Source organism: Marmota marmota, unplaced genomic scaffold (assembly GCF_001458135.2).
Source record: "Marmota marmota marmota unplaced genomic scaffold, marMar, whole genome shotgun sequence".
NCBI classification, from domain to species: domain Eukaryota; kingdom Metazoa; phylum Chordata; class Mammalia; order Rodentia; family Sciuridae; genus Marmota; species Marmota marmota.
The window spans coordinates 929,747-949,860 of record NW_025999895.1 but is presented as its reverse complement, the minus strand read 5'-3'; the positions used below and the strand labels follow the sequence as shown (position 1 = coordinate 949,860).

Here is a 20,114-nt window from a genome sequence, read left to right as displayed (position 1 = left end):
GAGCCTGGGGTGTTGCATCATTCCGGAGGCCGGCCGGTCGGCCCCGCCCCACTCCGGCCGCCGGGGGTGGGAGGCGCTAGCGCTTCCAGGCAGCGGCCCGGAGACCCCTCCCGGTGGGTGTCTCCTCGGTAGAGCTTCCTCGCAGACCGCCTTTGGAAGCTGGCCACTCTGTGGTCACAGGCCTCTACACACACTCCGAACAGGTGGTGTTCAACTCGTAAATTGGGGAGGACGATCCTGTAGTGCCCCAGCTCCCCAAGTTCCTAGAACTCTTAGGCCCTGGGTTTTAGGGAGAACAGGACTGTAGTCATCCTTCCCGCGCCCCAGGGCATGCCCAGGACCTATTTCCCTGTGTTGGGGCTGCAGGATAGTCTAGAACCATGGCATAGTAGAAGTGATCACCACGACAACCCATCCCCCACCGAGGGCAGAGGTGTCCTGTATCATTTTTTTCTGTTGTGTGTCTTAAATGAGGACCAGCTGTGGGCCAGGTGCAGTGGCAACGCCTGTAATCCCAGTGGCTCTGGAGGCTGAGGCAGGAGGATCACCAGAGTTCAAAGGTTTAAAGCCAGCCTCAGCAACTTAGCGAGGCCCTGTGCAATTTAGTGAGATCCTGTCTCTAAATAAAATATTTGAAAAAGGGCTGGGGATGTGGCTCAGTGGTCAAGCACCTCTGGGTTCCATTCCGGATTACCAAACACCCCCCCCCCAAAAAAAAAGAAGGGTGAGGACAAGCTGCTTCAGAAAATAACCTGAGAACGATTAAGATGTGTTTGTCCTCCAGGCCTGGCTGCAAACTCTGGCATCCTGTCCCCCTGGTTTCCTTCTCCTTGACCTTTAACTGTTACCACCAACACCAGGGCCCTGTTTGGGAGGGATGAGTTTGGTCTTTGCACTCCAAGGGAGGGCCTGGGGTAATGGTGGGTTTCCACAGTGCAGCTCAGACCCACGACAGGAAGCCAGGTCTGCTTTACACTCCTAGAACAGAGCTCCCTGTGTAAAGGGCACTGTTCTCCAAGTGGTAACAACACATCTTAGTCTTTCCTAAAAACAAAGCAAAGACCATCCTCTGGTCCAGGGAGTAACCATGGCAGGACCAGCCCTGAGACGAGCCTCCCAAAGCCCTTCTCCCAGGCCCCTCCTCTGCCTTACCTCAGGATCTCTGAAATTCGGGTGGCGTGGGTGCGGGGGGCAGAAAGCCCCTGGGCCATTGAGGAGACTGGGGGCTTGGTGACAGGTACTTTGTTTCAAAGCTTTGTCTATCGGAGGAAGGAAAGAAGAAAGCAGGGTCCCTCCTGGATCATGTCCAGCCCTCCCCTGAGAGTCAGGATGGACGTGGCCCACCTGTGACATGACCTCCTGACCCCAGCCTTCTCAGCCCCAAGACCCAGCAGCTGTCTACCTGCCCTTGGGGATCTGCTGTTGAGCCTTAAGCCCTCACCCCCTCCAAGTAGAAGACATTGGTCCAGACCCAGCTTGTTGACTGACTCAAGGGTACCCTCTCCAGTCAGGCAGCCCAGGCCACTGGGCTTACGTGGTACCACAGGACCATCGGGGCCTGCCTCGGGGCTGCTCAGAAGCTGTCTGAAAGGGCTATCCAGAAAGGGCAGCAGCCCCTCTGCCCATGCCCCAAGTCTCGGAGACTCCCAGGTGGAGGTGTGGGATGAGTGCCAAGGCCTCTAGGAAGGAGGGGACTGAGCTGACCCTCCTTCTCCCCACTGGCCCATCTGAGCCCTCCTGGACTGTCACCCACCAAGGAGGAGCCCAGTTCCTCAGGAGATGAGGCCCAGCCTTCCCTGCACTCCAGAGCCCAGGGTGCTCCTAGGGCCACGTCTTCCTTCAGCCAGGCCCCAGTGCAGACCCTCCTCCCAGGGCATGCCGGGAGCCCAGGAGGTGTAACTGGGCACAGCCCCTCAGCAAAGAAGGCTTAGCCACAGCTGGGGTGCAAATGAATCTCCTTTTATTTACTGCTCAGGGTCCTGGGAACAGCCATGAGCCGAGGGACCGACAAGCTGCTGCACACGTGCTCCTGCTCTGGTGGCCGGTGGCCTGCCCTGGGCTGGGCTCTTGTGCAGGAGAAGCTGGCTGGAGCGTGGAGGATGTTGGTGCCAGTGGGCCCTGAGGGTCAGGAGCAGCAGGCAGCTAGATGCCTGGTGCCCAGGCTCCATGTTCTAGTGACTGCCCCAGGCCGGGCCCTTACCCCGTGTCAGGACTGCCCACCAGGCCAGCCTCCCGCAGGAGTCTCTACAGAAGCTGCTACGTCACAGCCCATGGTGGGCATTGGGCAGGGCCTCCATCACTGGGAACCCAACACCTTGGCACTCTGCTCCTGGTGGTGCTGCCAGCTCAGCAGGCCCTTCCAAGCCACCAGCACCATCTCCAGCCACTGAGCTCTGGAAGGCAGCCCTGGGTGGCCATAGCACAGTCCTCACTTGGCTTCCAGTGGCTGTGGCCACCGGGAGGCTCCCCAGAGGCCAGTGAAGCAGGGTCCTGATTTCTGGGCTCCTTCTCTGTGAGCTGGTGCAGTTTCCAGCAGAGCTCCCTTCGCAGGGTTCCGGGCACTGCCCCTTCAAAGGAGGAGGAGGTTTCAGTCGACCCCATGGGCCTGCCTCTGGTGCTCCTGGGCTTGTGTGTGACCCTTCCCACACCTCTGGAAATCGTCCGCTTTCTAACATGTTACCCAGTGTGAGTGCCATGTCCAGATACTGAAGGACATGCTGGTCCACCTCTGAAGTCCATTTCGCCTGCGCGTCCCCATCTATAAAATGGGTCACAGCAGCACCTGCTCCAAGGTTTCCCACATTACAGTGGTCAGTATTGGACCCAGGGAGGACTGGGAAATGGAGAGAGAGACAGAAACACAGAGACAGAGAGAGATTAGAAACAGACGGAGACGGGAAGAGATGGGAAGAGAGCTGCCCTGTCTTCCTGCTCAGGGCCTCTGCCCCCACCCTTCCTCGGACCCCATCCAACCCAACCTCAGAGTGGAGCCAGAAGTCCAGGAGCGTCCTCTGCCCGTTGCGTGCGTCTACTCCAAGCCCTCGGACTCCCTCCTGCTCGCCCTCACGTCTGTTCACCTGGGTCACCCACGCATGCCTGTCACCCCCAGCCAGAGCGTGGAGGTGGGCCAGTGGCCACTTGCCAGGCTACAGGGTGGGCACGAAGCGGATCCTCTGGGAGTAGGCAAGGTCGACGATGTAGAGGAGCAGATTGACGTAGGTGAAGATGGCTACCACCAGCTGGCTGTCCCAGGGGCAGCTGCCGCGGGGGCAATCGGGGGGCTTCCTGGGCTCCCCGTACTTGGGATCAAAACAGAAGACCGGCCAGATCACAGCGGCGCTGAGGTACAGGAGCACAGCCAGGAAGGTGTACACCACCACCAGGCGGTCGAAGGGGCAGCCCAGGCCCCCCGTGTGGCCCATCACACTCAGAGCCACCACGGCCACTGTGGCCAGGAAGCACAAGCTATAGACAGCCACACACCACTGGGTGGCCATGTAGCGCCCATAGTGGCTGTCATGGACCAGTGCCCCAAAGATGATGCAGGCCACAAAGGCCTGGACGATCTTGAGAAGCCCTGACACTGTGGCCATGTAGCTGGCCACCTGGCCAGGCCGGGCCCGTGTTAGGGCCACCTCCGCTGCGTAGGCCAGGAAGAGGAGCCCAGCAAAGACGCTGGCCGCCAGGCGGAAGTCCCTAGCTGCGCAGCCAGCAGGCTCAGGTGGACACTCCAGCCGGGTGAAGTACAGTGGGTAGACGACGGCAGCCGTGGCACACAGCAGCGTGGCCAGCATGGCAAAGGCCGCTGTGAAGTTGCCCCAGGAGAGGCGGAGACAACCGTGGAGCTGTGTGAACTCACAGGCCACCACCAGGAGTGACACTGCGAAGCAGAAGCCCCAGGCAGCCATGCAGAAGGTGCCCTGGACACCCGCAAAGCCACCCCGGTGGGCAACCAGGCTGAAGGTGGTGCAGCCAAAGGCCAGCTGCAGTACCCGGGCTGTGCCCACTGGGGACGTCACGGCACCCAGGTGCAGGTATGCACCCCCGGGGGGCTCCACGGTGCTCCCCATCTGGCCAGCCACCTCCTGGCTTCACGCAGTGCCCCACGGCCCTGGGGTTCCTGATGGCCTGGGGGCCCTCTGTCCTCTGCAGTAGTGACAGGTGCCGGCAGCCTGCAGCAGCGGTGACAATGGTGACATTGCAGCAGGGCAGCCTCTCTGCCGCCTGAGTGGTGAGCGCCCCCCTCCCTGCAGCTATAAATAGACAACCTCCATCAGAGCCCCGGAATAGCAGCCTGTGTGCCTGTCCACGTCCAGGAGGAGCATCTGACCCCTGCGTCCCATGCAGATTCTCTGCTGGGACGTTAACCCCTGGACTGCCTGAGCACCTGCACCCTTCAGTCCGGTCAGTGACGGGGACGGGTGGGGAGAATGCAGAGAGCACGGGCTCCCCCTCCACCCAGCCCCAGCAGCCTCCACAGCCAGCTCTGGGGGAGGGGCACAGGAGGTGGGAGGACCTGGGGGGCTCCCTTCTTGTCACTCACCCCACCCCTCCCAGACAGTGCCTCTAGAGTTCTGCTGGGTTTCAGAACCCTGTTGTCCTTGTCCCTGGAGCTCTGGGGAAGGGGAGTGAAGTGTGGAGACCCCAGGCCACTTGTCAAGAGTCCATCCTCATTCTGGCCATGATCTCCAGCCTGGCCCTGGTGGTGCTGGGCTGGGGAGGTGGGAGGTTGGGTTTTTAGTTTTTATCTGGAGGTGGCCTCCGGAAGCCTCTGTCCTTCTTAGGCATGGAAACACCTAGAAAATAGATCTGCACTGTTGCTTTGGTTTTTTGTCTTTGGTGCTGGGGATTGAACCTTCGGGGGCTTTTACCCTTGAGCTACATTCCTAGTGCTATTTATTCAGTCAGTTTTTACTAAGGACTGACCCCAGTGTTCAGCCGCAGAGCTACGACCCCAGCCATTTGTTCTATTTTGTTTTATTTCATTTCATTTTGATGCAGGGCGTTGCTGAGTAGCCCAGGCTGACTGGGAATTGCGGTCCTCCTCCCTCGGCCTCCAGAGTCGCTGGGATTACAGGAGCGCTGCTTGTTTTATGTTATTTATTGTTTATTTATTTATTTTGAGACCGGATCTCACTGTGTTGCCCTCAAACTTATGGGCTCAAGTGTTCCTCCTGCCTCAGCCTCTGGAGCAGCTGAGATTACCAGTGGGCACCATTGTACCTGGCTAACTTCCCCTACACCCACAAGTACTGAGGATTGAACTCAGGGGCACTTTGCCACTGAGCTACATCCCCAGCCCTTTTATGTGTTTTATTTAGACACTGGATCTTGCTGAGTTGCTAAATGCCTTACTAAGTTGTTGAAGCCGGCTTTGAACTCATGATCCTCCTGCCTCAGCCTCCGAATCGCTAAGATTACAGGTGTGTACTACCACACCTTTTTTTTTTAGTTGTCAATTGATCTTCCATTTTTATATTTATATGTGATGCTGAGGATCGAACCCAGGCAGGGCCTCATACATGCCAGGCAAGTGCTATACCACTGATCCACAACTCCAGCCCTCCATTTTTTTTTAATTTTAGTTATTTTGTATGTATTTGTTGATGGACCTTTATTTTATGTATTTATATGCGGTGCTGAACCCAGGGCCTCACACATGCTCGGCAAGTGCTCCACCACTGAGCCCCAGCCCAGCCCACGCCCTCCATTTTTTTAAAAATATGTATTTTTCAGTAGTAGATGGACACAATACCTTTATTTTATTTATTTACTTTTATGTGGTGCTGAGGATCGCATGTGCTCGGCGAGCACTCTACCGCTGAGCCACAGCCTCAGCCCCATGCCCTCCATTTTTAAATTAAGTTCTATGTGTTTGTTTTTGGTGCTGTGGATTGACTTCAGCACCTTGTACATGCTAGGATCACGCACCCTCTCACTGAACTGTAACTCCAACTCCATGCTGAAATTTTAATGCATTATGAAATGTTTCTGAAATGGTAAGCAAATTCTGATTGTAAAGCTAGTAGATGCTCAGACCCAGTCAGTAAAGAAAAGAGAAAGAAGGAAGCATCACCTAAAATTCCACTGGGTCAAACCCCTGTTAAAATGTCATGGTGTCGGCCCTGGGGAGGTGGCTCAGTGAAGAGCACTTGCCTAGCGCGTATGAGGCCCTGGGTGCCAATGCCAGTATGTGTGTGTGCGCGCGCGCGCACGCGCACACACACACACACACACACACACACACAAAGAATGTCCAGGGCTGGGTTATGGCTCAGTGGTAGAGCACTTGACTAGCATGTGTGAGGCACTGGATTTGATCCAAGGCACCACATAAAAATAAACAAATGACATAAAGATATTGTGTCCATCTACAACTAAAAAAAATACTAAAAAAAGGACCAGGGATATAGCTCAGTTGGTGGAGTGCTTGCTTCACATGCACAAGGCCCTGGGTTCAATTCCCAGCAACACACACATGCACACGCACACAAATGTCCTGGTGTATCTTCATAGATGTTCCCTCAACTTGTAGTCAGAAAAACTTCAGATCTGGGGAAGAGTTGCAAGAGTGTGACCAACACAGTGCCTCCTTCCCCCAGAGTCAAGGATTTTCTTGGTGTGTGCGCACGCCCAGGAACTGGTCATGGTGTGCCCTGTCTGCACCTCCATTAGTTAGTTCATCAATCAGCTCTAGTTCTAGATGTGACAGTGTGGCCCTAGACACTTCCATAGTGGCTCCTCAGAGCAAGGCCATTTTCCTAGAGAAGCACGACATAGCCATGATGTCCGGATACGCGTCCCCACCTATCCTTGGAATACAGATCTGACCGGGGGATGCCCTGGGGTGGCCATCCCGGCCTTCACCATTCTTTACTCTGGAGCCGTCCTTCTTTGGGTGTCGTCGCACTGACCTTTTCAGGGCTGTCACAGACTGGCCTTCAGAACGAGTGCTGTCTGCCTGTTTCCTCCTGGTTGGGCTCCAAGCTGAATGCTTGTGGCAGAAAAACCCGGCAGGGGACATCTCATGTGACAGTTCACCCAGAGCCTGTGAAGGTCAGCCGTCTGGTTGGGGCCCCCACTTAGGTGTCCACTTGATCCCTTTTATGCGGCCTTCCCCAGGGGTCTTGGTGTCTGTTGATGCTTCTCAAGGGCTCCTCCGCTCCAGGGTGTCCCCCGGGACCCTTCCACAGGAGTTCCTGCAATACGAAGAAACACCTCCTGGGATGACAGGTGCGTGCCGTAGCGTCTGGCACCAGCTACTGTGTGTGCAGGGACCACAGAGCTGATCCCCACAGCCCATCTCTTCATCTCAGTTTTGCCAAAGAAGCAGCAAGTGTCCGACCTCAGATCTCTTCACCGCTGAGAGGCTGGCACCACATTGGTCCGGTGGTTACTGATGATCCCAACCTTCTTATTTATTTATTTACTTTTTTGGTTCTGGGGATTGAAACCAGGGGTGCTCGACCACTAAGCCACAGCCACAGCCCTTTTAAAAATATTTTTTTTGGACACAGGGTCTTGCTGAGTTGTTTAAGGCCTCGCTAAGTTGCTGAAGCTGGCTTTGTTATTTTTTTTTTTTTAAAGAGAGAGAGACACAGAGAATTTTTTTAATATTTATTAATTTTTTTAGTTATCGGCGGACACAACATCTTTGTTTTTTTGTGTGTGTGGTGCTGAGGATCGAACCCGGGCCGCACGCATGCCAGGTGAGCGCGCTACTGCTTGAGCCACATCCCCAGCCCCTGAAGCTGGCTTTGGACTCAAGATCCTCCTGCCTCAGCCTCTTAAGCTGCCAGGCCATCTCAACCTTCCTGGTGTCACCACCCCAGAGCCAATCCCTCTGCTCCTACCCTTGGCCTCTACTCTGTCCGCCCACATCTGCCACCCATGAGCAGCTGGCTGTGGCACCTGAAGCACTGGGCACTTCGGGGAAACCTAGCTTCAGCACTGCCAGGGCCTATGGTGTCCCCAGGGGCATCAGGCTGGCCTGCACAAATGGGCAACAGAGGTCTCAACCAAGGAAAGACCATCCTGGGAGCCCTGCTGGGCACCTCAGAGTGACCAGTGGGCTCTGGGTTCTGAGTGAAAGTGACCCTGGGAGCCACCATAGCAGTCCCAGAGTCAGCAGCTGTGACTGCCTGCAGCCCCAGAGCCATGGGCGGGCTCCCTGCCAGCCCCCTCCAGGCCCACCTCAGCCTGCAGGGCCCCGGCCAGGAGAAGGCTGTGTCCTCCAGGGGCTGCACTGGGCTAGGGAGGAAGAGGGGATGGGGAGTCCTGGGCCTGTCAGATGCCAGAAGGCCCCGTGGGCTGGAGTCTGGGGAGGGCGGTGCCACCCGAAGAGGTCTCCTTATCACCCTTCTGCACACGCGGATGCTGAGGCTGTTTAGCCCTGGCTTCCAGCCACCACCCCACCCTCTGTCCCACAGCGTCTCTCCCCAAGACCTTGGGAAGCACCTGGGTTGGTGGGCCAGCCAGCCTCCGTGTCTACCTCAGGGTGTGGCTTTTCCTGACCCACCCCACCAAGGTGATGGCTATGCACAAGTGACCCCTAGGCTGGGTGAGGCTGGGCTCCCTCCTGCCACCCTGTTCCCCCACCCCTTCCTGCCTGTGGGTGGGGGTCAAGCCTCCATGTTTTCACATAAAGATGAGAAATGAAGTGTCCAGAGGAGCAGAGGACAGGGTGTAGGCACAGCCACCGCCCCAGCCCTGGTTGCTGTCTCCCCTTCTTATTATCAGCTCCTTCTCAGAAGACAGGCCTTCAGGGGCTGTGTGAGAAGAGATGGGAAACAGAATCTACCTCCTCTTCTAGCCACTGGGCTCCCAGCCACCTTCCCAAGGCTGACCCCTGAGACCCTCATGCAGCACCTAGCTTGGTGGGAGTCTCAGGCAGAAGGATGGCTTTGGCCCTGGAGTTGAGGCCAGCAGGCTCATATAGGGAGATCCCTGTCTGAACAAAAGTGCTATGTGCTCTGCTGCCAGGACTGTGCCCACCACAGTGGGGCTTCTGTCTCTAGTGTGGCAGCCCCTGGTCCTCACCCCTTGACCCTGTTACCCACCGACTTGCTCAGCACCCTGGGCTGGGAAGCAGACTGGGCAGCTGACCCAAGGCTGGCCCGGAAAACCCAGAGCAGCTCCACACACGGGCTGTGCCTCAAATCCCAGACACCAGGCCCCAGCAGTCAGCCAGCCACGATCTGCCTGGACTTACAGCAGCAGAGGCTCCGAGCCTGCATCGCCTGCTCCTCGGGGTGGAAACGAAGGGAAAAGTTTCCGCAGCAAGGGAGCTGCAGGCCACCCAGAGGCTCAGCAGTGTGTGGGGTGCCCTGACCTCAGTGCCACAGTGCGGGCTGACAGGCGCCCTAGGGTCACATTGCAGACGAGAGAGGACAGGCCTGAGGGGGTCGTGGGAGGAGCCCGCACAGGCACTGTGTGGGCGACACCGTTCACTGTTCCAACAGGAGGCCGTGTGGGTAGGTAGGCCTCAGAGACAGGGAGGGGCTGGGCGAGCCCCCAAAATGTCCCCTGCAGCGACTTCTAAGAGGGAATACGCTGTCGGGAGCTGCCACACAGGAACAAGCGCCCCTTGGCCCCGAGAGATGGGAATGTGGATGTGGCGAGCCAGCCGTGGGCTGAGTGCGTGGACTCTGGGCACTGGGCGCACAGGGTGGGCCGAACCCATGTGGCCCCTCTGTTTGGGCAGGCCTCGCTCTGCCATGACCCCCACACAGCTCCTGATGGGCACGGCCTCCCTAGATGTCAGTCACCTGCTGACAGCAGACGTCAGGAAGCTAGACTCACCCCCCACAACCTGACCCCTGCCTCATTGAATGGCCTCTCCCCAATAAAAGGGTTCAGCACGTTCCCTCTCTCTCTCTCTCTCTCTCTCTCTCTCTCTCTCTCTCTCTGTCTGTCTTTCCAGGGACCCTAGGGTCAGAGGAGCTGTCACAGGACCCAAAGAAAAAGGTCTCTCTGTCTCTGTGTGGTTATGTGGTGCAGCCAGTTCAGCCGGAGTGACCTGAGTGTTTAGTTGTGAAATGAGACAGTTCTTGGCGCCTCTGCTTGTTCTTTGGACTTTATAATTTTTTTTTCCAAAATAAATCAGATACTTTCTAAACTACTATAAAGAAGACTAGTTTTAAAAATTGTCAACTATAAAAAATTGTCATGCTTTAAAACTTAAAAGCTAATGCATATTCTTGTATGAATAAAAAAAAAACTTGCCTTTACAAAATTTGTGCTTTAAAAATCGTTTTTTGTACTTGTAGATGGACAGAATGACTTTGTTTTGTTTATTTTTATGCAATGCTGAGGATCAAACCCAGTACCTCACACACGCCAGGCAAGCGCTCTGCCACTGAACTATAGCCCCAGACCCAAAATTTGCTTTTACAAAAATTTAAGTTTCTTTCTTTCTTCTCATTCTCCTTCTATTTTTCCTTTGTGCCAGGAATTCAACATTCAACCCAGGGCTGCTTTACCACTGAGCCACATCCCCAGTCCATTTTTTTTATTTTTGAATCAGGGTGTTGCTAAGTTGCTAGGCTGGACTGGAACTTGTGATCCTCCTGCCTCAGCCTCCTGAGTGGCTGGGAATACAGGCATGTGCCACTATACTCAGAGTTTCTTTTTTTAGAACTATTTTATTTTGTGGTCCTGAGGATTGAACCCAAATGCTCTAATACTGAGCCACATCCCCAGCTGTTTTAATTTTATTTATTTTAATATTTATTTTTTAGGTGTAGATGGACACAACACAAGGCCTGTATTTTTCTGTGGTGCTAAGGATCAAACCCGGGTCCTGCCCGCACTCTACGCTGAGCCACAATCCCAGCCCTTTTTTTTAAATTTTATTTTGAGACAGGCTCTTGCTAAGTTGCCCAGGGTGGCCTTGAACTTGTGAACTTCCTGCCTTGGCCTCCCAAGTCTCTGGGATCATATCACCCAGCAATATATTATTCTTTTCTCTCATTCTAATTAACATTTTCACTAAGTGAATCTTTCCCTGTGATTGCACAGTGCCCTACCTTGCTCTAGGCATTGAGAAACAGACGTGGAGAAAGGAGCCAAAAGTCCTCATAACTTGGGCCACAAAAGAGGCAATCGTGGACTGCAATGTGTTGCATAGAGACTCCTGATGAGATGAGAACGTGGGGCCACTCTGAGGAGGTGACCACAGGAGCTCAGTGAGAAGGCTGGCCCAGGTAAGTGTTAGGCAGAGTGATCAGCAGGTGCCAGGGTGTGGCAGACAGAAAGGCCTGGTGTGGGGGGGGGACCAAAAGGGACCGAAAAGTCTGGGTGGCCTCGGTTCAGGGAAGCAGGGATAATATAAGAGGAGAGGGAAAGCTGGGTGTGGTAGCACAAGCCTGTAATCCCAGCAACTTGGGAGGCTGAGGCAGGAGGATCAAAAGTTGGAGGTCACCCTGGGCAATTTAGTAGGATTCTATCTCAAAAAATCACACAAGGGCTGGAATGGGCTGGGGTTGTAACTTAGTGGCAGAGCACTTGCCTGGCACATGTGAGGCACTGGGTTTTATTCTCAGCACCACACAAAAATAAAAAAATAAAATAAAATAAAATAAAGGCATGCTGTCCATCTACAATTTTTTTTTTTTTAAAGGTCGGGGGCGGTAACTCACTGGTAAAGTGCCCAGGTTTGGTCCCCAGGGAAAGAAAGAAGAAAGGAAGAAACAAAAGCAGAAACCCAGTTCTGTCCTTCAAGAGCTTTACTTTAAAAAACAAAAGTTCATTTTTCAGTGGCAGTTGAACACACACCTTTATTTTTACTTATTTATTTTTATGTGGTGCTGAGCACGGCGCCTTGCACGTGCTAGGTGGCGCTCTACCACTGAGCCACAACCCCAGCCCCAAGAGCTTTACTTTTCTATTCTTTTTTTTTTTTTTCCTGTGCTGGTGGCCAAACCCCGGCCCTTGCTCATGCCAGGTGAGTCCTTGACCACTGGCACCCCAGCCCTGTTGGCTCTTTTTCAGTGTGGGGCTGAAATGTATCACGGATGTCGATGTGGAGCTCAGATCCCACTGTCAGGCTCCTGAACAGTGAAGGTGCGGCTCTGGCCATTCCTGGTGGAGAGGAGAGGCCCAGGTGTGGGTGCCTGTCCTGAGCGTTGCTGCTCCTACAGAAAGTGTGAGACCCCAGCATGTCTAGAAAGGCTGAGCGGTGAGTGCAGAGGGGCCCTGTGCCACGGGTGGCTTCAGTGAACAGGGTGGGTTTCGAGGGGTGGCTCTTGGCAGCGCCCTGGGTCCTTGCAGGCTGAGGTTCCTTGTGTCTCTGGTCCTGGCAGGAAAGTCCAGCACAGACTCACCACCAGTCCAAGGTGAGCCTGACGTATTCCTTGTTCACCACAGTCGTGCAGAGAAAGGGTTTAGTCATCTGGGAAAATCCCTCTGGGCCTGACCCACAGTGTCGTGTTCAATGTGTCTGCTGCGCCCAGACACACAGAGCTGTCTTGGATGCCGTTGGGTCCCCGCAGCAGGAACAATGCACCCTCTAATTGTGCCGAAGCTGCTGCCTACCTCCCTCTCTGCACAGACAGGCAGCACCTCCCATGACCCAAGCCAGCTCTGACAGCAGCATGGCAGGCCCTACCTTCTGAACGTCTCCCCAGCCAAGGTGGCACCCCAGCCCCACGGGTCGCCCCAGCCTCCTCTACTGCCCAGCCTCCTTCATGGAGACAGCGGTCCAAAGCCCACCCAGGAGGCCTGAGGACAAGGCTGCTCTCCCAGGCTCACAGCTACCCCTGGGTGTGTGTTCTCCCATCCCCAGCCTAGGGTCTCTGCAAACCTACTGTGCTGTCTCCTTTGGCTGCTGGGACTCCATGGATTTCTGCAGGAAGCCATGTAGGGTGGCCCACGGAGGAGACCTGAGGAAGTGGACTTTGGTGACGAAAGGCCCACATGGGTCAGGGCAAGGCCTCAGTGTGCTTTGGCCGGACTTAGCAGGGCTACATCTGCCAGGGCAACACTAGCAGCTGTGGTCCTACTCAGTGCTTCTCAGAGTCAGGGTTGCCTTGAGTTGTTGGCATGTTAGACCCCTAAGAAGGTCAGGGTCCACATGGCTGTCCCCACTTTTGGAATGGAGCTGTAGGTTCCTGATGTGTGTGGTTGGGAGCCAGATACAGAGCTCAGGCTGAGCTGTCTCAGGGCCTCTCTAGGGCTTAGGATAGAACCCGCCCGGCAGGAAGTAGGAGCACTGTCACCTGGATTCACATAGATGGCTTTGCTCAGGAATTCAGCCCATGAGGCCCAAGGTCAGTGTTGCTACCACCAACCGTGGCACCATCAAAACCCCTCCCTAGGGCTGGGTCGTGGCTCCGTGGCTTAACGCGCTGGGTTCCATCCTTAGCACCACATAAAACCCAACAAACAAACAAACAAAAAACTCTCCTCCCTAGGCAAGTGCAGTGGCCCACACCTGTAATCCCAGCAGCTCGGGAGGCTGAGGCAGGAGGATCATGCATTCAAAGCCAGCCTCAGCAACTTAGGCCCTATCTATAAATAAAACAAAAACAGGCTGGAGTGTAGCTTGGTGTTCAAGTCCAAGTTCAGTCCCCAGGGCCAAAATAGAAATAAAAAAATCTCTCTTCTCTGCCTATGTCCCAACAATCCTGCTTCTGTGGTTAACGTAAGTGACTGCTTGCCCCCACACTAAGCAATCCTTTGCACCCAGTGAGTGTGTGAGACACAAAGCCTGTTGGAGGACCAGGAACATCTCCCATCTGAAGCTGTCCTTGTGTCCAAGATAGTGAGGGGTGGAAACAGCCGGAACAGAAAATGCACGTATTTGCTCTTGGAAGTGAAGCAAGGTGGGGAGGGGGCGACTTCACCCTCACAGTTTTGTACCTTTCAAATTTTTAGCTATATGACTGAGTGACATAGTAATAAATAAATAAAAATGCAGAAACTTCTCAGAAAATGTTAGCTGGGTAGGGAATGGTACTTCTGCAGTGGTATGTTTTCAAACTAGACAAAGCTGGCCTTGCACAACACTGAAGGTGCTGATGCCATCGTCACTGTGAAAAAGCTCATGCTACTGATTTATTTTTGTACTGGGGATTGAACCCAGGAACACTGTATCACTGAGCCGCACCCCCCGCCCTAGTCCTTTTGAGACAGGGTTTTTTAAGTTGCCTAAGCGGGCCTCAAACTTGGGATCCTCTTGCCTCAGCCTCCCGTCACTGGATTACAGGCATGTGCCCCCGTGCCTGGCTGATGTTATTTTCTTACTGTGTGAGGAGCCACTCTGAATGACGCACACCTTCCAGTCCTGGAGCAAGAAGGTCTGTCCAGGCACTACATTTGTGGTGACTTGGGCGTTGTCTGAGCTCCGGTAAAGGCACGTCTTCAGGTGTAGGTATCATCCTCAGGGTCCAGTTACACTCATCTGACCCTGGTAACCCTGCCCCTTCTGACCTTTTTTGGATGAAACTTTCTAAGAACTAGAGTCCCCCCAATAAACACTCACTTCCGAACGTGCTCGCTCTCTCTCGCCAGCCTCTCTGGACTTTCTCTTGCTCTCCCTCTTGGGGGGCCTGAGGCCGAGAGTGGAGAAGCTGCCCTGAAGCTTGTGTAAAGTAAAGTGTGTCTGTGTTTTGTTTAGTGTCCCTGCAGATTCACAGAGTGACCTGAAGGTCAGCTGCCCGCGTGGGCCAGGGGTGGCATTAGTGGACTTTATTCCAATTAAAAGAAAAATATGGAAAACCTGTGAGCCATCGTTGTCAATGCCAGAGAGTCGGGATTTGCTGAATGAACAGAGACTCCTCAGGGGTGGAACGAGACTGAGGTGGAGTGGGGGCCACTGAGCACACAAGAAGGGGTCAGTGGTTGTGACCCCCAAGCCCTTCCCAGCCCCTTGTGCCCTTGAGGTGCGAGTTGAGTAGAGCCACCCTTCAAATAACCAGGTCGAAGCGTGAGCTTCTTTCATTTTCTTTTTTTTTTTTTCAATATTTAAAAAAATATGTTACAAAACAATATCATTCATCATATATTTCTTGCTTATTTTCCTTCTTAAAAATATTAAAGTAATAAAAAAGTCACTTTAGAAAATAGTACAAAAGGACATGATCAGCTGGGGTGGCTGGACGCTGTCTGGGCTGCTGGGTGAGGGATCCAAGTGCTTCGCTTCTGGCTCCCCTCCCCACCACAGGCTGGGGGCTGGGGGCTGGGGCTGGGGCTGGGGCTGGGGCTGGGAGGAGGCCAGTGGGTATGGGAAAGGTCTCCAGGCTGCCCTCTGGATGGGCTTCCTGAGGGCAATGGGAGAGGAGCTGGGCGCAGGGCATCCACAGCCAAGTGGGTGTGGCGGAGTCCTGGCTGGTCCTGGGAGAGGCGGAGGGCCTGCCAGTCACCAAGAGGTGGCCCTGGGCAGGGCTGGCCTGGCCCCTGGGTGCTGGCCCCTTCTCCAGGAGGCTCCCCTAGCTTCCACTGCTCAGCATCCCCAGCAGCTTGCTGGGCTCCAGTCCCTGCTGCTGGGCCACGGTCTGCACATCGAAGCCCATATGCATGAGGAACTGGGCCACGTTCATCTCCTGCCCCGTGAACTGGTCCCGGATGGTGGGACATGAGGGGTTGCAGTGAGGCCAAGGGCAGCTGTCCACGAGGTGGACGGGGCAGCCTTTCAGGGAGGCTTTGCTGGCCTTGTGGCTGTCATGGAGGCTTCTGTCCCAGCAGTGCAGTGCCCGAGGCAGTGAGGTCCCCTTCACCTGGACATCTGTCCAGTGACTGCAGACAGAAATCCGGGTGGGAGTCATGGAGGAGGGGCATTGCCACCACTGTGGAGGGGCCTGTGTAATCCTGGCCTCACAGCCAGCCACACAATGAATGTCTTTGACAACCCCAAAAGGCCCTTTAGTAAGTAGAGGCAGGGGTGGGGGGGCTTGAGGGGGGACAAGTGCAGGCCAGGTGTTTGCAGGACAAGGGGGCCTGTGGTGTTTGAAATCAGTACTGCAGACCAAGGGGCCCCGGGGCCCAGGGACACTGACCTGCGGATGATGATCTCGTGAGAGAGGCAGGCAGGAGCAAAGCTGGCCCTGGGGGAGGAGACAGCAGCCTGAGCCCTGTGGCCCCCAGCCCCACCACCCTGTGCCGCAAGCCCCCGTGCTCCACCCTGTTTCCCTGCACCCCATCTTCTGGCTGGGGACCAGTCCTCCTGTCTGTGGCCAGGCAGCTGTTCCTCTGCCCAGGTCTTGTCCCCTCCTGACAGCATGCCCTGCTAACCCTGACCTCTGCCGACAAATCTTGCTCAGAGTCTACCTCCCCCTCTGGGGCCTGCCAGGCAGCAGCAGGCTGTCCCTGACAGATGACTCTCCTGCCACTTTAGATCTGTTTTTGAATTGGGTGGCTTACTGAGGACTGGGGGGGCTGCCGAGCGCGAGCGGGTCCCCAGCACACTCACGGCACGTCCTTGAGTGTGCTGCGCAGCTCGCGGCCCAGGTTCTGGATGTACAGCCACTGCCCCTCCTGCACTGGCTGCCCCGTGAGGTGCACGTTGTCCACGGTCAGCTGGGCCTCGTCAAACAGCCACTGCACCACGAACACTGGGCCTGGGAGGGCACCTGGCTCAGAGGGCTGGCCTTGTGCTGAGGTCCTGGCCAGTTCTCTGACAGGCTCAGAGGCCAGCTGGCCGGCCAGGTTCTCCCTACCAGTGTGTCCTCCCTTTTCCTTTTTTACAGTTCTGGGGACAGAACCCAGAGCCTCTACTACTGAATGACACCACACTTTTCCTTCTTTAAAGTCTGCCCTTGCTGCTGGGCATAGTGGTGCCCACCTGTGATCCCAGGGACTCAGGAGACTGATGCTGAAGGATTGACCAGCCTCAGCAATTTAGAAAGGTGCTAAGTAGCTTAGCAAGACCCTGTCTCCAAAATAAACAAAAAGGGCTAGGAAAGTAACTCAGTGGTAAAGCATCCCTGGGTGTTTGATCCCTGATGGAAGGAAGGAAGGAAGGAAGAAATTGCTCTTGGCCTGAGTCTCAGGGACTCTAATTTGACCAAAGTTTGGTGAGTAAGTCTTTTGCATGGGACCCCACTAGTCCTCAGAGTGTGGGGCCTACCTGAGGCCATGCAACTCAGGGGACAGCCGAGGGATTCAGTTCTAAAGCTTATCCCCAAGCAGTGGTGTAGACAGGGTCACCAACCATCCTGGTTTGCCTGGGTCTGGGGATTTCAGTGCTAAAACCAGGAGAGCTGCAGACAAACAGGAGTGACTGATCGCCTGGCATGGATTTGACCTGCATGGGCCAGGACAGGGGTCTCTCCACCCAGCAGCTCAGAGGCTGGACCAGGCTGGGTTTTACTTCCCATTGCTTCCCCGTACCCCTTTCAGGCCAGCCACTCACAGCGCAGAGTTGGGTAAACTTTGTAGCCAAAGAAGCAGTTCCACTCTTCCCCCTCCTTGAACTGGCGCCGACAGCGCTCCGGAACCATGCCGTTCCAGTACCTGGAGCCACAGCTGTAGGTCAGGCTGCTGTGGGTCCTCTCTCCCCAGGAGCTCCTCCCTCAGAGATGCCACCCTGTCCCAAGCCCTTTGCATGGACAGGTTCCCAAGCAGGGGGCCGGGCCCCTCCCTCCCAGGTCACCTGATCCCACGACGGATGGCCTCTGTGGGGGCGCAGGTGATGGTGTCAATGCAGTCCGTGCGGCGGTACTGCTTGTTGTCCAGGAACCAGCCTGAGTCAGCCAGGCCTCGCACTTGGATGGCCGGGTAACCCAGGTCCTCCAGCTGCTCGGCCACACGGTCCACGTTCAACAGCACCCCAGTGCCCCCAGCACTGCAGGGAAGGCCAGACATGAGGCCAGCTGGCTGGGGAGTGGCACCCAACACCCAGACCAGGGCCTGCTCAGCCCCGACCTGGGCCCTGAGGAAGGACGGGGCTCTTGCTGCCTCCCAAGGATGCATCTGGACAGTGGATGCGTTGCCTGCTCACATGTAAAACCCGTGGGCCTCTTGAGGGCCCAAGGCAGGGGACTGATAGAGCCCCAGGCTGGCAGCAGAGGCCTCTACTCCTGCTCAGCACCGAGCTCTTCCCTCCTCCTTCCCTCCCTTACCTTCTCTGCCTCAATTTCTTTGTCTGGAAATAAAGATAAACTACGTTGCCTCCGGCCCTTTCACTCACTCCACATACACACGGTGCTACCTGACAGGATTGAGACTGGACAGCAGCAGGGAGCCCTTGTACCTGTGAGCCCTAGCGAAGAGGCAGCTGTCTACAGCAGACCCCTGACCAACTGCCTAGGTCTGCAGCCTGAGCTCCTTGGAGGCTTAACCTCCAGGACATCCCTGGTGGTCCATGTTCTGGTTGCAGCCTCAACCCCATCACTCCCCATCAAGGCCTCGCAAGGCTGGAGCTAGCAGGGACTGGACCTTGCCCCCCACCCCAGCTCTGCCTGGGCCTCCTCCTCTCCGTCCCACCCACACTCCCATCCCAGCTTGCCCCAGGGGCTACCGCCGCCTCCCCACCCAGCCCTGTCCTGCCCACCTGCTCCCGGCCAGCAGCAGCACCTTGGCCCCGCTCAGCCCCTGGCCCAGGAGCTCGCGCACCACCTCCTGGATGATGAGGGCGCCCATGAAGGCATACTCGTCTGCGTGCAGGAGGGGTGGCTTCAGGCAGGGCCTGGGCAGAAAGAAAGACCTCCACCCAGGCCAGCATGAGGAAGGTCCTGGGGTGTCCCTGGGGCGGGGGTAGACTGGAGGGAGGTGGGTCAGGTGCAAGAGGACCTTCTGGGGGCCCCTCCCCAGGGAACACTCAGGAGTGAGGACACCTCAGGGGCCAGGCCAGCCACAGATAAGCTGGCACCTGAGGACAGGCGTCAAGGAGTTTGGGAAGGCTGAAAGTCTGCCCTTCCCCAGAAGCCCACCATCCTGCCTGGTCACAAGGAAGGGGCTTGGAAACCAGAGACTCACTCTTCTCAGACTTGGAAGACGCCCCACTCCAAACGTCACTGGAGCAGTAGGGGATGAAGCTGAAACAGGAACCTGTGAGTCTGCTCTGCTGCCAAGTCCCCAGGAAAGACCACCAGGACAGGACCCCCCCCCAGCAGTACCCCCCAAGGACCACACCTACCAGGAAGAACCCTTCAGGACAGGACCCTCCAGGGAAGACGCCCCCCAAGACACCCCTGTGCTCTTACACCATGTTGGCATTCCACCAGTGGGGATTCTCCTCCGGCTGAGAAGACAGGATCCCGGTTCCTGGAGACAGACAGGCAGTGGAGCTTTCCTTCTTGTGGGAGGGGCTGTGCAAAGATGGAGACTGCAGGAGGGTGTGGGGGACAGGGGCTCCTGCTTGGCCCTGGCAAGGGAGGCAGGTGATACTTCTGGCCTGAGCCAAGGGTGCCAGGGAAGTGGGGGATGGGCGGGCTTAGTTACTGCGGGAGGTCACAGAGGTCACGATGCCCAGCCAGGCTGTGACACTGGATGCAACCCTTGGCCTTCCCACTCTACACCAGGTGCTTCAACCCTGGTCGGGGGTGGTGATGGGTGACCACCATCAGCACTGGAAAGTTACTTGTGGCATGGTAACCAAGGTAAGACAGAGTGCTTGCTGGCCTCCCGGAGCTCAGAGTGCTGCTAGGGGCATGTCCCAGGTGAAGAGATCCTTTTCTGCAGGACCTCATTTTGAGAGCTTACTGCCCTGAGGCTATTCCCCATCTCAAGGCTCCCTGCTAGCAGGCCCCCCACTGCTGACCTGTCCTCGTGTGCGGCCAGTCTTTGGAGCTCATAAGGCGACGCATGGTGTCATATCTGGTGTTGCAGTTCTCCCGGTTAAAGCAGTACCAGCCGCCTGCAGACACAGTCGCCAAGGTCTAGCCCATGTATCTAGGGGACTCCAGCCCTCCCCCTCCTGGTTCCCTAGAACGCACCTTCCAGAAAGAGTAGCCACCGCCGGCTGCCCTTGGACTCCTTTAGGTAGTAACTGCAGGGAAGAACGCGCGGAGCAGGTAGTCAGCTGGGGCTTTGGAAGCTACAGTAATTCGCCTCCGACGCCAGGCTTCCACCTGTCGTTCTGTGCTCACCATAGCCGCACGGGGGCGCCAGCGGCCAGACCCACGCAGAGTGCACCAGCCCCGCGAGCCACGCGGCAGTCCCGGGAGATGGCGCTC

The 20,114-nt window shown here is 56.0% G+C and overlaps 2 protein-coding genes and 1 long non-coding RNA gene across 4 annotated transcripts in view; 1 reads left to right on the top strand and 2 right to left on the bottom strand.

Moving 5' to 3' along the window:
- The window catches only part of LOC107157684, a 19,286-nt gene extending 4,568 nt beyond the window's left edge, over nt 1-14,718 (top strand). The window contains exons 2-5 of the long non-coding RNA XR_001505523.2: nt 4,294-4,404; nt 11,020-11,204; nt 11,992-12,178; nt 12,785-14,718. This is a non-coding gene — a long non-coding RNA (uncharacterized LOC107157684). The remainder of the gene's footprint in view (nt 1-4,293; nt 4,405-11,019; nt 11,205-11,991; nt 12,179-12,784) is intronic.
- Nucleotides 654-4,213, bottom strand: Myadml2 (myeloid associated differentiation marker like 2). Its single transcript, XM_015504047.2, has 2 exons — nt 2,979-4,213; nt 654-2,833 (listed from the first exon to the last, which is right to left on the bottom strand). Exon 1 carries the CDS (start codon nt 4,068-4,070, stop codon nt 3,147-3,149), a length of 924 nt encoding a protein of 307 aa, XP_015359533.1. The 5' UTR covers nt 4,071-4,213; the 3' UTR covers nt 654-2,833; nt 2,979-3,146.
- Nucleotides 14,719-14,988: 270 nt separating the features above from the next.
- On the bottom strand, nt 14,989-20,032 carry Notum (notum, palmitoleoyl-protein carboxylesterase). Of its 2 annotated transcripts, none has more exons than XM_048797146.1 (10): nt 19,875-20,032; nt 19,700-19,795; nt 19,143-19,293; nt 18,916-18,974; nt 18,491-18,593; nt 17,591-17,782; nt 17,351-17,451; nt 16,409-16,556; nt 15,996-16,043; nt 14,989-15,735 (listed from the first exon to the last, which is right to left on the bottom strand). In XM_048797146.1, the coding sequence occupies exons 2-10, from the start codon at nt 19,743-19,745 to the stop codon at nt 15,429-15,431; spliced, it is 1,155 nt and encodes a 384-aa protein (XP_048653103.1). In that variant the 5' UTR covers nt 19,746-19,795; nt 19,875-20,032; the 3' UTR covers nt 14,989-15,428. The 2 variants fall into 2 exon arrangements, with proteins under 2 accessions (XP_048653103.1, XP_015359532.1); XM_015504046.2 differs by having other exon boundaries at nt 19,143-19,203.
- Between the last annotated feature and the right edge of the window lie 82 nt (nt 20,033-20,114).

Excerpts from the sequence above, each read along its gene's own strand:
- Myadml2 (XM_015504047.2), bottom strand. The coding sequence starts at position 4,070 with ATGGGGAGCACCGTGGAGCCCCCCGGGGGTGCATACCTGCACCTGGGT.
- Notum (XM_048797146.1), bottom strand. The coding sequence starts at position 19,745 with ATGCGTCGCCTTATGAGCTCCAAAGACTGGCCGCACACGAGGACAG. Across the intron at positions 19,294-19,699 it reads CTGGCCGCACACGAGGACAG|GAGCCCCTGTCCCCCACACC; the intron begins GTCAGCAGTGGG and ends AGGGCCAAGCAG. Across the intron at positions 15,736-15,995 it reads CACGAGATCATCATCCGCAG|TCACTGGACAGATGTCCAGG; the intron begins GTCAGTGTCCCT and ends TTCTGTCTGCAG.